This window comes from Carcharhinus amblyrhynchos, chromosome 10 (assembly GCF_965287045.1).
Source record: "Carcharhinus amblyrhynchos chromosome 10, sCarAmb.v2.hapA, whole genome shotgun sequence".
NCBI lineage: Eukaryota > Metazoa > Chordata > Chondrichthyes > Carcharhiniformes > Carcharhinidae > Carcharhinus > Carcharhinus amblyrhynchos.
In genome coordinates this window covers 57,453,280-57,470,908 of record NC_137333.1, presented here as the reverse complement: position 1 = coordinate 57,470,908, position 17,629 = coordinate 57,453,280, and the positions used below count along the sequence as shown (strand labels likewise).

Here is a 17,629-nt window from a genome sequence, read left to right as displayed (position 1 = left end):
CACACACACACACACACTCTCTGGGGTGTGGAGGTAAGTATAGCCATGAGTTGTGAGGGACATGGACAGGCAATATCCTGGCACTGACCTCTGGCACCCTGGCAGTGCCAACCTGGGCCTTCTGGGATCCCAACGGAGGGTAGTATAGTGTTATAATGTGGTATAATGTATAGTGGTTGTGGGAGGGAGGAAGGGGGGCAGGGTTTGAGGGAAGAATCCTGATGTTTGTGAGGGAGTTGGGGGAGGTGGGGAATGTGCCCTGCTGTTGATAGAGGGTTGCCCTGTTGTTGGTGTTGTAGCGGGGGGAGGTAGGGTATCCCTGGGGTGAGGGTCTCATGAGAGGATTGGAGGACAGTCAAGAGAACCTTCTATTAAAGTTTTTTAACTTTAAAAATGGCTCCTCGATCTTGCGATTCCTGGTCTAGCCAATGTCTTTAGGTCCTGGCCCTCCAACTGTCAGTGTGAATCACACTTCCTCTTTTAAAAGGCACAGAATGTAGTTCTCAGTCCTGAGAAAAGCTGATTGTGCAGCCTGACAACTTCGCACTGGCTTTCTCATCTGTCAACACTCTGCATTTTCGGGAAGATTCCACCGCAGGATATTTAAAAATATCTTCTCTGTACATCTGATTATTTCAATGGAAATTTGTCTATAACCAATTCTGACCTAATAAGAGGGTCGGATGTGAGTTCACTCATTGTACACAACTAGCCTCATGACAGTAGAAAACCAACTCACATATTTAAATGTGTATGGAAGGCAACAGATCATAGATATGACTTCAAACAAATTCTGGAGATGACCTCTCAGGGTTTAGTCATACAAAGATTAATGTGAAATGTAAGGTATTTAATCAGCTATATTTACTCATTTAATCCTTGATCCCATTTTTCAAGAAACAGTTCCCCAGTTCTTCTTTAATGGCATTAACTGATGTTCGATTTATGTTTCACTCCATGAGGAAAAAATAATTTTCACAAATCTCTTATCTAATCAGGTTTGATCTTCTCACAGTTTTTCTTCTGCTTTTGTGATTAGGATGTAAGCTAACATTATTGAAAAATATTCATGTAACTCATTTTAAAAAAATTCACACATTATGGACTGAATTTTACGAGGTGCCAAGTTCCACACCCGCTCCTTGAAAAGTCATGGGGGTGGGGTGGGGTGGAGCCTAGCCAGGAGAACACCGGCTGCTCCTTACCCATTTAACTGTTAAAAAGCTGCAAGGAGGATTACTGCCCCTCAGAGACAGGTGCTGGAATTTTAGCTCCTCACCCATCTGAGGCTCGAACAATCCCGCCCGAGACCAAAGGAGAATGGCATGCTTCGAGCCTTCCTGCTCTGATTCTGGGGCGGGAAAGGTGATACAATTCACGCCAGGATGTCCATCCCTCAGGGAGCTGCCAGCCAATCAGCAGCCAGCAACTCTCCAGAACCTTGGGACAGAGATGTGTGGCATTGGATCAAGATTTGGGTAAGTGCTTGAGGATCTCACTAGGTGTCAAACTGCAAGTCCTCAATGAGTGGGGTGAGGACGGTGACAGGCTGGGGTTTGAGAGGTCATGGGAGGTAGACAGGGGATCAGAATAGGGTTCCCAACCAGAGGTGCTCCCCCTGCCCTCCACAATGATCTCCTCCCCACCCCATCATCACTCGACTGCCCCTGATGAGTCCAACCCAATTATCCACATTCTGGGACTTGCTCCATGTTACTCACCCAAACCCCACTGCAGTAACAGTGCTGGGCACTGCCGTGACTGAAGAGGTATTGACTCTTTGATTAATTGGCAATTCTTGGAGACAGGAACTTCACATTTAATGACACAGAGGTCCTGATGGCAGGTAATTGCCTGCCCGATTGACATTTAATCCCATCAGGATTCTGAAAATGGCAATGTGGGGTTGCCCCTGACTTTCTGCCAGGCGGGCAGGGCTTTTACTGTAGCCATCAAGTTTGGCTCTATACTCCTTTCTACAACTATTTCTTTGTTCAGGTCCCATTGAATGCTCCAAATCTCCTTTACAATGGTCATACGTCTTGTTATTGCCTATTTTTAGGGCATTATCAGAAACAGGATTCTTTGTAACATTTATAAGTCACTTGAACTCCTGTAGAACTTCACCAGCTACTGCCTCCCATGTAGATTTTTCCCAATAATCACTGTTTTTGGCCATGACAATAGTCCAGCTAGCCAATTTGCCATTTGATAAATGAGCCTTTGGCTGGAGTAATACCACCAATTTCACAATGACACACAATGCTTTCAGATGTGTATTGACATAAAGATGGAAAGTTTTACTTTGGAATCAAGTCTTGTCTATCTGCTGAGCTCTCCAAAGCCAAGCACTGAAGACTAATATATCTTAAGGAAGCTGTCTCCAACTTCTTGGGCTTTACAGCACAGAGATTAGTCATAACTTTGCCTCTGTATCAAAAGGTCATTGCTTAAAGTCTCACTCTTGGACAGGAGCATTTTATCATCGCTGACATTTGTGGGGAGGCAGGGTGAGCTGGTTTTGTTGGAGATGTTAAAATAAAGTCACAGCTGTCTGTTCAGATGGACATCAAAGGTCCCAGGACACTACTCATAGAGCAGGGAGTTTTCCTGGTTTCCTGGTCGTTATTTCTCCCTCAGCTAAAGCAGTATCATGGTTAATTTATCTCATTTATTATTTGTGGGATCTTGTGATGTGCAAACTGACTGCCACAATCACAATACCCTGAGGATATGAGAGTTTGAATTGATTTGATTTGATTTGATTTTTCCTGAGGATGTGAGAGTTGCTATGTAAGCAAGATATTTCCATAATTCCGGTGTGGATTAGATTAAGTCCACTGATCTCCGAGCCATTTTACAAATTTAGTTTGTCGCTGCCTCGCCAAAGCAGCCAACATAATTAAGGACCCCATGCATTCCAGACACTCTCTGTTCCACCTTCTTCCATTGAGAAAAAGATACAAAACTCTGAGGTCACATACCTCAAGAACAGCTTCTTCCCTACCACCATCAGACTTTTGAATGGACCTACCTTGCATTAGGTTGATCTTTCTCTACACCCTAGCTATGACTGTAACATTACATTTTGCACTGTCCCGTTTCCTTCTCTATGAACGATATGCTTTGTCAGTATTGCCTGCAAGAAACAATACTTTTCACTGTATGCTAATACATGTGACAATACTAATCAAATCAAATCAGATTAGTTATTCAGTCTATATAATGTGATAAGAAATTGATCAAGGCCACCGACTGTTTCTTAACTTTAAAAGGAAATTACTTTGATATGTGGAACACCATGTATATCAATGGGTACATTTAGAGAGCTCTCTCCTGATGGGAAAAGCAAACTCCCATTGTGTGCTTAAACTGACTTGAGATTCAAAGGCAAGAATATCTACTAAATGTTCTGGTACCAATGATTTGAGCATAAAATTAAATAAAGTTGTACGAACTATGTGCTGGAGACTTTACCTCTCGGACTGGTTAGAGTGGCTTCAGTTGCTTTTCCACCGTCACCACATCGAGCTTCATCAAAAGGAAGGCACTGATCTCCTGTTCCAGCCACAACCACAGCATTCTTAGTGATTTCCTTGACTCCAGTAAGTGATATTACTTTATAGACACGCCTGCTATTTGTATGAGACAGATACAATGATCCTGACACTGCATCCACAGAGAGGTAGTACTTGTGTACTGGGCTGCTACTAAAAAAAATAAAAACACATGTTAAACTTCACATGAAGTCAACATTTAAATGGATTTTTTAAATTAATTTGTAAATTTAAATTTTGTCAAAGTTAATTGCTGTGATTCCCAATTAGGACATGTTTTGCGTTTTTCACTCTTAACTCTTCAAAGTTAAAAACTCATGCTGCATCAACTCCTATTGACCTCTGGTCTGTTATCTATGTATCTCAAGATGCTCAACACATTTTACCTGAGTTTCCCTGCCTTTACTGACTGCCCAAGACCGGTACCTCTGCTGGTCTTTAATCCTGATGGCTCTGATTAGCCATATTCTTCCTCCCTCAATTGCCTCTACTCAGTTTTCGGCTGATCAATTGTCTCACTCAGTGTATTGATATCCCTATAAATTGTCTCCTTTGTATCCTTCAAGCCAGACCCTATACTTAACTAATTTTCCCCATTGAAGGCCCAATTTCTATTTATTCTTGTCTAATGAAGCCAGGGTTGTTATTTAATTAATGATTTTGGTATCAAAATCCCCCTCAGTTCATTAATCCCCATATTTTTTAGTTAATTTTATCAACTTTTTCTTCAAGTCATTTAGTTTCTATTTCCTCATTGTTTGTTTTGTTTCAACCAAACTCCTTTTTTTAGTCACTTCAATTCTCGGGGTTCCATTTTTATTTTTCATTGTCACAACGTCAACCCACTATCCTTCTCACTTGCCCTCTAGTCCTATCTCCCTTTCTCCAACTTCTTATCCCCTCATCTTTTTCCATTTTCTCCTTCCAGCTTCCCTCTATCTGCATTTATCTATACTCCACTCCCTTCTTAATGTATTTGGTTCTGACAGAGCACTTATTCACTTCAGCCTCCAAGCTGTGACGTCTTCTAGCAATCTTCAACTCTCTTTCCCCAATCAACTCATCTCCATTGCTCCCTGCCAGACAAAGACCTGTAAACACTCATACTGTTGAGCACGCTTTCACCTGTCCCCGAATCTTGCATCACTTTTATATTTTTTATCCCCTCAGCCTCTTTCTCACCCCAAAACCAACTTACCATTGAATTCTACTCCACCCTGTTTTAGTTACCCCCATTTCCTATTTTTGCAATACTACTCTCCACTGGTCCAATGATTCTCCACTCTAATCTTCCCTGACTTGAAAATTGCGTCGCATTGACTTCCTGTGTGCATTTTGATGGGTGATTGACGAGTTGTACGTGAATTTGGTGTGTGGGGCATCTAATTCATTGAGAACTTCCGTTGGAACTTGTCCTGCTATACTACCGATTACACCGGCAGATGGCCCAGTGACAATGTTCAATGTTAAGGTGTGCTAGTCTCAGATTCAATCAGTCTGGGATCACACGATAAACGTTACGATAGTCCAACGCCGGCATATCCACATCATGACTATACAGTTAAGCAGGTTTTTAATATTTCGGACCCCGTTTCCTTTTTCAACTTGTAACTTGGAAAATTAAAATAATTAATTTGAATTTTTAATTTTTTCTGTTCTTGGGCCAGCCAGTTTGCTTGCTTGCATCCTACTTTCTTTACCTGGTCTGACGCCTCTCACAATATCTGGGCCTGCCATCTCGGTTGCTCTCAAACCTCATGTTTATATTTTTGAACAGGCCCGAGCCTTTTGAACAGTCTCTAGAATGTTTTTCTTTGATACTTGTGTTTTTCTGTTTCATCTGTGGCACTTCATGTTGTCACCATCATTATTTATCCCCCCTCCTGCTTGCATACATGCAGTCACCATGGTGATCGCACTGGGCATGACGATTGTATTATAGGTGCCCAATATCTACAATAATCAAATTTCTTTCAGATTTTGGGACCTCTACACTTCTAAGCACCCTATTTCCCAGAACACAAGTTTCCTGCAAATCTGAGGATGCCCAGAATGCAGACAGTTTAATTTTATTGTGCATTTTATAGGGTTTATTAATATAATTAAAGAGTACAGTTGCTCTCTTAAGAAGATGGTTTTTAAAATTTAATAGCCATTTGGTGTTTATGGGAACAGCTGGTGCCAACTGCTTCCCCCTATCACAATCTTCAAATGATAAACATTATTCTCCAGCTGGTAAACCAGAGGAATGTTAGACTTCAGTCCGTTGACATATTTGTATAATTAATATGACTTCAGCTAGCAAGTTGTCCTGTACCTAAACTTAGTGATGTAAAACCTTAAGATGTACCAAGGTTAGTTTCCTCTAGAGAAGCCAGAAGCTTTATCAGAGAATCACAGAATCCCTACAGTGCAGAAGGAGGCCATTCAATCCATTGAGTCTACACCAACTCTCTGACAGAGCATCTTACCCAGGCCCACTTCTCTGCCCTATCTCTGTAATCTCACATGTTTATTCTGCTAATCTACCTGCTTACACATCTTGGGAGATTAAGGAACAATTTACCATGGCCAATCCACCTAACCCGCACGTCTTTGGACTGTGGGAGGAAACCAGATCATCTGAGGAAATCCACAGAGACATGGGGAGAACATGCAAATTCCACACGGACAGTGACCCACACTGGGAATCAAACCCGGGTCCCTGGCGCTGTGAGGCAGCAGTGCTAACCACTGTGCCACCATGCTGCCCTTTCTTCCCATTGATCAAGAATCACAAATGTTTGGTTAGAAGTTAATAGTTATGTTGATACAGCATCATAAACATGGGCTGAATATTGCAAAAACTGCCTGGAAAATGGATATAAAAAATGACACACCAACAGAATATTTGTACTTGTATGGAATATTGCCAGTTGTCTGATAATTGCCACAGGTTAAGGGTTGCTGTAAGAATCCAATATTTGGTGTAGTATTAGTGGCTAAAGTAACTGTCTTCAGGTTGGGAAGTATCAAAACAATCTGGTATAAAGGTCAATAATAACTACCTGAAGAGAAAATGAATAGTTTTTATTAACAAGCTGCTTTCAGCTTGCAAGAGAGAGAGACAGGCATAGAGAGAAATATTCTTCAAGCAGCTGTGAAATGTGAAGTTTCAGGACCTAATGCAGACTGAAAGTTACAGCAGTTAAGGTTGACTGGGAAACTAAATCTTAAACTTAAATCTGCAAAGGGGTTTGCATGACTGCTAGAGCTATGTTAACTAAACTGAAATTGCTAAAGATGTCATGAGTCAAAACAGCAAGTTCAAATAATCAAGAGGAACACAAAACCAATGAAGTCCCAGGAACCAAGAAAAACAGAGAGACATGTTGAATTTGCATGTTCTCCCCACGTCACGACTTGTGGAATGTTAAATATTAATCTTTATTGGCCAATGAACAATGTTAGTTTGTATTCTAAATTGGTGATTGTCCTTTTTGCCAATGAGATTATTACTCCAATAAAATTTTCTTACTCTAGGTTTAATATGGAATCTACATTCTTATATTGATGTTTCATTTCAGGAAGAAAACCGACTGTAAGCTTTCTTGCCCAATTAATATTAGCCACCAGTCACATAACAAATTGCCTTTTTGATTGGTAATTAAAAAAAACACAGTAATCGACACTGTTATTGAGCACTGGATCATAATCCGTAAGGTATTTGCACAGAGTATGCATATGAACCTTTTGGTTGGGACGGCGTGGTGGTACAATGGTCAGCACTGCTGCTTCAAAGCACCAGTGGTACTGGTTCAATTCCAGCTCAGGTGACTGACTATATGGAGTTTGCACATTCTCCCTGTGTCTGCGTGGGTTTCCTCCCACACTCCAAAGATGTGTTGATTGGCCATGCTAAATTGGCCCTCAGTAGGATAAATATGTGGGACGATGGGGATAGGTTCTGGGTGGGATTGTTGGCAATGCAGGCTCAATGAGCCAAATGGCCTCTTTCTGCATTGTAGGGGTTCTATGGCCAGAATTCTACCGGTACGCCCGTCCTGGAATCAGGGCGGGTGTGGCTCACAGAATGGAGTTCTCTTTTGGCACAGCAGGATTTTATGAGCCTCGCCCAAGTGAGGCCCTAAAATACCAGCCTATGATTCTATGAATTCAGTGCATTTGTGGCAAAATGTTAAGTGTGTGAGTGTTTAACTTTAATCATTCTCAGTGCATTATTTTCTTGGTTAATGAATGGTGATAGATCTTTGTAAAATGAATGGTGCAAGTATATTGGCTTATACTTTGTCAGAGTATGCATGATATTTCTACTAGAACATGTGATTCAAATGACATCATCATAGCCACATTTCTGGGTGGCTTTATTAGACTTCTATTAGACAACACAGATGTTGTACATATATTGATATTAAAATGAAGGTTCTCGAATCCAAGATACATTACCAAGAAAAGGAATGGTTTTGTTGACTATTTGATGGCAAAAGTGACAGATCTGTCAATCTAAATGAATGAAATACAGCATTTCATTTTATACAAAAAGTGAAGACTGATTTGTATATTTAAAAAATCCTTATATTTTTCTGCAATACTATCCGATATTATAAAATTTATAAATTAAGTGTTATTTCAGGGATGGAGCTCAATCATCCTGTTTGTACTCATTTGCTTTTATGGTGTGAAGTCCTTCAATTTAACTGTAAGTAACCCCAGGGCCACCTCACTAGATTTCCCAAGAATATTAAACTTACTTCTGCAATTTATGATGTGTTCTTATATATATTTTGTTGCTTTCTTATGAAGAATAAATAAAATCTTAACTTTCAATGATAGTATTTACCTCATCAGCCTCTAAAATAGCTGAACTCCCTACCCAAACTCTGCTGGCTACTGACTGTGAGAGAATAACAGTGGTGCTATTAAGTGTAATCCCCATCTCTGCACAATTCCATTTGATGCTTCCTAGGCTATTTTATCTTTATATTGGAATGCCTTGACCTTCAAAGGTATCAAGGCCATTGCTCTGTGATATGAAATGCTCTATTTATATTCATTTCCAGTGATACTCCAAATGACTGATAGATATAGCGGTACTATCTGATTTGCTCCCATAACCAGGCGGCAGTTCCACTCTGCCGGCCACTATCACAGTGTAATAAATGCAACAAACTTCCATCGAGCTGGCTGCTGCTTGTAGTGTTTTTGCAAAACAAATAACCCTATTATTTAACAAAGTCAAGTCATACATATCATTCCCTTACCTGTGCCTGAAATCTTTATTTCTGACAAAAGACAGGTACAGAAGAGACAGAAAAAGGATTCAGTATTAGTTTTTGAGAAAATTGTAAATATCCAGGAAGAATATTGACAGCCAAGACAGATTAGTTCATGAGATTAAACAAAATTTTTGTGAATGTGAAAAGATGATAACGACCTTCATTAACTTTGTCTCCATCTATTTTGGCATGTGAAAAATGAGCACTTTATTTGAAAAATCATTTACTCTCATACTAGAACAACACATTTTTTCCTAACTTCCGGTACAGGTTAAGTCTATTTCATTACATAACAATAATTCTCCGCTAATTCTGTCTCCCAGAAATACAGGTTTGATAAGTAACTTGTGAAGTGCAAAGTGATGGGTTTCAACAAATCACATTCAAAGTGCAAATATTAATATCAATGCTGATATTAGGGTCCAGTTTTGTATTGATCTGTTGCAAACATTTATCCAAACTACTTGATTGGGACAATATATGAACAAAACATAGAAACATTAGGAACAAGAGTAGGGATGTTCAGTCTTTGTCACCTGCTCAGTCATTCATGGTTGATCTGCACCTCAAATCCATTAATACACCTATGTGTCATTTCCATTGAACAAAAATAAACATGGATGATTCACTACTTCAGAAAAAAATAGAAATGTTTTAATTTGGCTGGTGAAATGCACATGTTTACTGGGAGGTAATTCTTCTTTGGACCAGAGTTTGCCTTATTTCACAATGCTATGGTGATGGGTTAAGCGTCAAAATTGGCTTGGGTTGGTAAGTGACAAGTAACATTCATGTCACACAAGTTCCAGGTAATGACCATTTCCAACAAGACAGAAAGTAAGCAACTTCCTTTGAGATTTGACCATATTACCACAACTGAATTCCTCCCCCTCCCATCTCTCTCATCAACGTCCTGCGGGTTATTTATGACCAGAAATGTAACTATATTAGCCACGTCAATGCTGTGGTTACAAGGACAGGTTGGAGATTGGATATTATGCATGATATGGAGTTGCCAGCGTTGGACTGTGGTAGGCACAATAAGTAGTCTCACAACACCAAGTTCAAGTCTAACAGATATATTTGGTAGCACAAGCTTTCAGAGCATTGCCCCTTCACTCACCTCATGAAGGGCAACACTCCAAAAGCTCGTGCTACCAAATATACCTGTTGGAAGTAAATCTATTGTTGTGAGACTACTTACTGTGTATATTATGCAGCAAATGACTCATGTCCTGATTCTATCAATTACAGGTTACAAATGTGATGAAACACTGTCCATTTGTACACATGATTGCTGCTCCAACAGTTCTCAAGGAGCTTAACGCCATTCAGGACAAAGCAGCCCACTTGACTGCAACATCTTTCACCGCCTTAAACACTGAATCCTGGTACCATTGGTGTACAGTATCTGCAGTGTACACCATCGACAATACGCACTGTGGTATCTTATCAAGAATTCTTCAATAACATCTCCCAAACCTTTAAAATCTAACAGCTGAAAGAACATGGATAATAGGAGCAAAGGAATACCACCAACTACAAATTCCCATCCAAGTCACAGACAGTCCTGACTTGGAAGGATATTGCTTTCCTTCTTTGTCATTGTGTCAATATCTTCAAACATCTTACCAAACCTACACCACATGACTAACCCTAACCTTCATTAGGGCAATTTGGGATGAGTAATAAATGCTGGCTATGTATACATGGAAGACCAGACATACAAAAGAAAACATGGCACACTCACATAAAGTTGAAATGGTGAGTTTTGAGTACTACAATGTATTGACCCAAACTCTATTCATTCTTAGTGAGAGATTTAAAGTAAAGTAATATACTGAGACACATCAACTGAGCTGAGCATCAAATTCTCCATCCTCGCTTGCAGCAGCAGTGAGGTATGAACGGTTGGAAAATTTCAGCGGTAATGGTAGATGTTGCAAAGAAATATATGGGGCAAAGAACAATCATGCTGATGTTATGTGGGCAGTCTTCCTAGGAGAGGGTTGACATCATCTATCCTAACCCAATACAAAGCAAACAATGGAGCCATTTAATGTTGGCCAATACTGATAATGAATGACAACAATCTTAACTAGCTCACGGTGTTATCTTGATGTTTGATGTTACTCACTCTAATCTTGTTATGCAATTTATTGGATTTGTCTTCATATTGGCCAGTTAGAAATTGCCTGATTAGTGATGGTTAACTCAGTTGATGTAATTAGAACACAGTCTTTTAAAGATTCTGATAATTGGTTTAATGATGTGGAGATGCTGGAGTTGGATTTGGGGAAGCACAGTAAGAAGTTTTGCAACACCAGGTTAAAGTCCAACAGATTTATTTGGGAGCAAATGCCACTAGCTTTCGGAGCACTTGCTGCTTCTCACCTGACAAAGGAGCAGCAAGCACTCCGAAAGCTAGTGGTGTTTAATACCAAATAAACCTGTTGGATTTTAACCTGGTGTTGTGAGACTTCTTACTGTAATTGGTTTAATACCAATAGCTGACTTGCTGTAGGAAGATACAAACATTAGTCAATTTTAATGTGAAATAGATTTAAAGCAGCAGCTTTCACAAACATTTAGAGCATCTAAATTCCACATAAGGAAACAGATCATTCTGCATTTCATTCACTGAACATTTAATGAATTTTCATTGTCTACATAATAAGACTCTGGATTTCTGGTCATGTTATTTGGGAAACCAGATAATCTGGGTCCCTACCAAATTTTGTGCTTATCAAAAATCTTTATTGACAGATCATATTCCTACTTGGCAAATGGCACATCCTAATTTTAAAAGTGTCATCCAATGTATTTTGTTTCACTCATAACTTGGTAATGTGCAGTACTGCTAAGGGCCTCAGAGGCAGGTGCGATATCATTAGGATACCAAGCATTTTTTAAGCGGGTACTTTATAAATAGATTTTAGCTTGGGCAACAGTGTCGAAGTTCCAATCCCTCTCTCCACCTGAGGTGAATTCTCCAGCAGCATCACAAATGACACTGATATTCGTTCAAACCTCCAGCTACCCAGAGATTGTCCAGCTAGGTAAACTTCCAGAAGAGTGACTGAGGGTGGTCTGGTCCAGGGAGGAAGCTGAGACCCTTGTAAAAATTGAATTTTATTTCAAACTATCAGGTTGGCTCCCTTCCCTAATAGGAAAAAACAGTTTGGACCCATATTCTTATTTCTCTGTTTTTACTGGTGTTACATTTTAAGGTATACAAGACCAGTTTGGAGCAGGATTCTTATTTCCCTATTTTTATTGTGTTTATATTTGGAACAAGAGTTGAAGTTGAAATGGGCAGGGGTGGAGAACAGGGCTTTGGATAGCCATGCCTTCCCATGATGCCCATGTGATATAGTTTCTAATCGTATGGGGATAGACTGATGTTAAAAATTTATCTGTTGTCACTGGTGTATTATAGAAGTGACCCAACAAGCTTGAATTGGGATGTGCTGGAGTGAACGAGTGAGAAGCATCTTGCCAAAGCATCTTTCAGGTTATGAATGGAACAGAATAGATTGGATGACACTTTTAAAATTAGAATTTGCCAGGTGGGAATATGCTCTGTCAGTCAAGACTTTTCATAAGCACAAAATATAGTACAGACCCAGATTATCTGGTTTCCTAAATAACATGACCAGAAATCCAAAGTCTTGTTATGTAGACAATACAAATTCACTAAATGTTCAGTGAATAAAATGCAGAATGATCACTCTCCTTATGTGAAATTTAGATGCTCTAAACGTTTGTGAAAGCTGCTGTTTTAAATCTATTTCACATTACAATTGTCTAATGTTTGTATCTTCCTGCAGCAGGTCAGCTATTGGTATTAAACTAATTATCAGAATCTTTAAAAGACTACATTCTAATTACATCAACTGAGTTAACCGTCACTAATCAGGCAATTGATCACTATCAAAGCTTCTCAATCCCAGTCTCACAGCTAAATGATGCTGACAGTTAAGTAGAAGTGAGACTTCAATCAAAAAATGTTCAATAAGAAAAAGAATTTCTAAAATAATGACTATTTGTCAGCATTAATCACTGATGCCTGAGGCTGGATTTTCCTTTGCAGTGTGTGTTTTGCGAGTCAGGCCATTTTGCTGCTTGCAACCTTGCACACCCAAGATGTGCAAATTTCCTCAAGATTTTCATACTTTCCCATTGGGTTCAGGTTCTCAGTGCAGTTTGAAGGACGTGAACCAGTGTGGGAAGAGAGCAGGGATAGAGGTGGGCTGCTGAGAAGGCCTACCTCAGTTTTCAATAAAAGCAGCACGGCTCGTAACATTGTTCAAATGCCCCTAAAACTTACATTTTATCCTCCTCAATCCCCACCCATCCCCTGCCACACAATGCCTCCTCCATGCATACTTCATAGCCACTTACCTTGTATTGACTATGTATGGTTCTCAGGGGTGTGGAGGGCGGAGGAGGGGTGGGGGCAGGAGAATAGTTTTAGTAAATATCTCACCATCTAATAAAAGCCATCATAAAACAGACAGGGCAGAATCTTCCCGCCGGCCAGATCTTCTGATCCTGCTGATGGCAATCCCTCACTGTGGGTTCCCCCATTGTCAATGGCAAGAATGGAAGATCCTGCCACCAAGCCAAAGGCAGGCAGTCTCTGCCATCGCAAAACACGCTGCGTAGAAAGGGCAGAAAATCCCGGTGACAGTACCGAAACTGAGAAAAACTGCATTCTGCCACATACATGTGATTAATACCTGTAATCCTATTATGTCAAGAAACCAAAAACCACGGTTTTTCAAGTGTCAAAGCAGGGTTCCTTTAATTACCCGGAACTGTCACTCCATTCAAATAACAGCACCAAACATTACAGTGAAGGCTGATGGGCTGTTTTGTAACATTTTTCAATGCATTATGGTACTTCCTCCATTGGGAAAGTATTGTCTTGCATGTGAAAAACTATATCATGCTGGTCAACTCACCTTTGCAAAACAGATCCTCAAGATGAATCACTGCATTGAAAACTATTGATATTACCATACACCACTTAATAGTGACACACTTACTGTTCAGAATGTTCTGAACTCTTCAACAGGTTTTCCAATTTTTTCACAAACTTTGAAACTTGGCATGCTTTTCATGGATTTCCAAAACCACGCATTGCTAGAATGAAATGGCTTGCAGAAGGAAATCCAATTCCTATCCCCTATTTAAAATGGGATACTCAATCTCAGTGGGGTTGGGTGTGTGCTTTTGATACTGGGCATTCCCAACATAAAAAAGGACAGAAAAAAATGGTGTGAAGTTCGAAATGCAGAAGAAAACAGATTTTCTCAAAAAAAATACAGATCTGGCCATTCATGCATGAAAATGCACCTTTCCATCCAGAACAAAACTCATCCTCTGGGAACAAATTGCCTCTCACTGTTGGTTAGTGAGTAATGGAAAGCTTTCATTGAACTAGATTTTTAAAAATATCTGATGGCAGAATATGGGAAAGGAGAAAGGTTGGATACAAATAAAGCATTAAAAATTGGAACATGGACATTAGATTTTATTGCAATATTCTAAGGAATGAGTTCCCATTTTTGTTGTATTCGATTCTCATCAGGTTACTTCATATTGCACTTGGTTCCAAAAACAAGTAGATAGCTGAGTAAATGTTTCTAAACCCTCCTCAACATCTTTCGTGAGCTCAGTACTCTCGTTTTCCTTTCCTCCTAATTGTCCAGCTCACACTCTCTAATTTGAGAAGCTAATACAAATTTTAGTCATTTTAGAATGCTCTATGTTAGTTCACCCAGAATTCTCATTAGGATATTGTTCCATTCATTTTAAACCACATTTTTGTATTTAAATAACGTCACAGAACCTACATGAATTAGACTAGTACCCAAAGTTATCATACCTTAACTCCAATATATTTACGACATTGCCTGAGGGGAAGATCCTCCGAACATAATTAAAATCACCAACATATATACTTCCATCTGATCCACACGTCAAGGCAACTGGTGCAAGGAGCTTATTACCAGCTGCAAGGCCATTGCAGCTTGGACATGAAATACTCCGTCTTCGGCCATTTCCAATAATGCTTCCAATGATAGGTGGTTGCTGGGATATAAAATTATTTTCACCATTTCCCTTGTGTAAAATACCTGCAACAAAACAAATGATTGTTAATATTTAGATTTTATAAAGTATGAGACACCAAAAACAATTATAGTATGAATACAACATGCATTGAAGCTATGTCAAACCTTATTAACAATAACTTAAGTTAACTAGGCAGCACGGTGGCACAGTGGTTAGCACTACTGCCTCACTGTGCCAGGGTCCCAGGTTCGATTCCCAGCTTGGGTCACTGTCTGTGTGGAGTCTGCACTTTCTCCCTGTGTCTGTGTGGGTTTCCTCTGGGTGATCCGGTTTCCTCCCACAGTCTGAAAGACGTGCTGGTTAGGTCATTGGTAATGCTAAATTCTCCCTTAGTGTACTTGAACAGGCGCCGGAATGTGACGACTAGGGATTTTCACAGTAACTCCATTGCAGTGTTAATGTAAGCCTATATGTGGCAATGATAAATTATAACATGGCACTCTGATCAACGTATATGCATGACTGCCATTGATTATTTTTTATTTGAATGGTTATAACTCATAGCAATGTTCAAATAAGATCTTCCTGATGATATACATATACAGGTGTCAATACAAAAAGAAATATACAAATACTGGAAGAAAAAACTAAAATGGGAAATTCTAGATATGGTCACAAGGCTAGGCAACATTTGAAAGAAAGAGACAGGGTATCAAGTGTTTAGGAAGGATAGAAGGGGTATCAAGTGATTAGGAAGGATACACGGGAGGAAAAAGCCGGGGGGGGGGGGTAACTCTGCTGATTAAGGATAGTATCAAGGTGGTAGTAAGGGAAGATATAGGTGCCAAAGAGCAGAACGTGGAATCGTTGTGGGTGGAGATTAGGAACAGCAAGGGGAGGAAGACGCTGGTGGGTGTGGTCTATAGGCCCCCAAATAATGACCTGGAGGTGGGGTGGGCTATAAACACACAAATAAATGATGCGTGCAGAAATGGAATGGCGATAATTATGGGGGATTTCAATCTACATATTGATTGGTCGAGCCATGTTGGACGCGGTGGGCTTCAGGGAGAGTTCTTGGAATGCTGCCGGGTTAGTTTCCTTGAACAGTGTGTGCTGGAGCTGACGAGGGAGCGAGCTATCTTAGATCTGGTGTTATGTAACGAAGCAGGTAGAATTAGGGACCTTGTTGTGAGGAATCCGCTTGGGAAGAGTGATCATTGTAATGGTGGAGTTTTTGATGCAGATGGAGGGTGAGAAAGTAGGATCCCAGACCTGTGTCCTTTGTTTGAACAGAGGGGAGTACGATAGGATGAGAGAGGAATTGGCAAATGTAGATTGGGGGCGCAGATTGGTCAGTAGGTCTGCTGAGGAACAGTGGAGGATCTTTAAGGAGATCTTTCTTGGTGCTCAACAGAAATTTATTCTGATGGTAAAGAAGGATCATAGGAGAAGGGATAATCAGCCGTGGATAACGAAGGAGATAAAGGAGAGTATTAAATTAAAAGCTGATGCGTTTAGAGTGGCTTAAAGTAGTGGGCGAGAAGAGGATTGGGAGAGGTTTAAATATCAATAAAGAATGACGAAGAAGTTGATAAAGAAAGGAAGGATAGGCTATGAATCTAGGCTAGCGCTAAATATAAAAAAGGATAGTAAGAGTTTTTATAAATATATAAAAAGGAGGAGGCTGGCTAGGGTGAATGTTGGACCCTTAGAGGATGAGAGGGAGGATTTAGTGGTGGGGGATGAGGAAATGGCTGAGGCCTTGAATAAGTTTTTTGCTTCGGTCTTCACGGAGGAGGACATGAATAGTTTGCCGGGTGTTAACGATGGAAAGATGGTAGGAGTGGAGGGCCTGATGGTGGACAAGTCCCCAGGACCGGATGGAATGCATCCCAGGGTTCTGAAGGAAATGGTGGAGGTGATAATGGATGCCTTAGTGATAATTTTCCAAACGTCGCTGGATTCCGGGGAAGTGCCGGAAGGTTGGAAAACGGCTAATGTTACGCCACTGTTTAAAAAGGGTAGCAGGCAAAAGGCAGGGAATTATAGGTCGGTTAGTTTAATGTCTGTTGTAGGAAAAATGCTTGAATCTGTCATCAAAGAGGAAATAACGAGGCATCTTGAGAAGAATTGTTTGATAGAGCAGACGCAGCATGGATTCGTTAAGGGGAAGTCATGTCTGACAAATTTATTGGAATTCTATGAGGATGTGTCTAGTGTGGTGGATGGAGGGGAACCGGTGGATGTGGTGTTTCTCAATTTTCAGAAGGCGTTTGATAAGGTGCCGCACAAAAGGTTGTTACAGAAGGTTAGGGGGCATGGAGTTGGGGGTAAGGTGTTAGCGTGGATAGGGGATTGGCTGTCAAATAGGAGGCAGAGAGTGGGTGTCAATGGGTGCTATTCGGATTGGTGGTTGGTGACTAGTGGAGTGCCCCAGGGATCGGTGCTGGGGCCTCAGCTATTTACCATTTATATAGATGATCTGGAGGAGGGAGCCGAGTGTAAGGTGTCGAAATTTGCTGATGACACAGAGATAAGTGGAACAGCAAATTGTGCGGAGGGTGTAGAAAGTCTGCAGAGGGATCTAGATAGGCTGAGCGAGTGGGCGAGGACCTGGCAGATGGAATACAATGTTGGCAAGTGTGAGGTTATCCACTTTGGTAGGAATAATAGTAGGAAGGACTACTACTTACAGGGCGAAAAGCTGCAGCA

At 40.4% G+C, this 17,629-nt stretch overlaps 1 protein-coding gene across 5 annotated transcripts in view; it reads right to left on the bottom strand.

Moving 5' to 3' along the window:
* tenm4 (teneurin transmembrane protein 4) overlaps positions 1-17,629 on the bottom strand; it is a 582,746-nt gene that overhangs the window by 39,705 nt on the left and 525,412 nt on the right. For 3 of the 5 annotated variants that reach the window (XM_080197086.1, XM_080197087.1, XM_080197089.1), the window contains 3 exons: positions 14,727-14,976; positions 8,819-8,839; positions 3,478-3,710 (listed from right to left, as the gene is read on the bottom strand). In XM_080197086.1, coding sequence (XP_080053212.1) covers positions 3,478-3,710; positions 8,819-8,839; positions 14,727-14,976 — 504 coding nt within the window. The remainder of the gene's footprint in view (positions 1-3,477; positions 3,711-8,818; positions 8,840-14,726; positions 14,977-17,629) is intronic. The other 2 variants (XM_080197090.1, XM_080197088.1) reach the window with 1 other exon arrangement.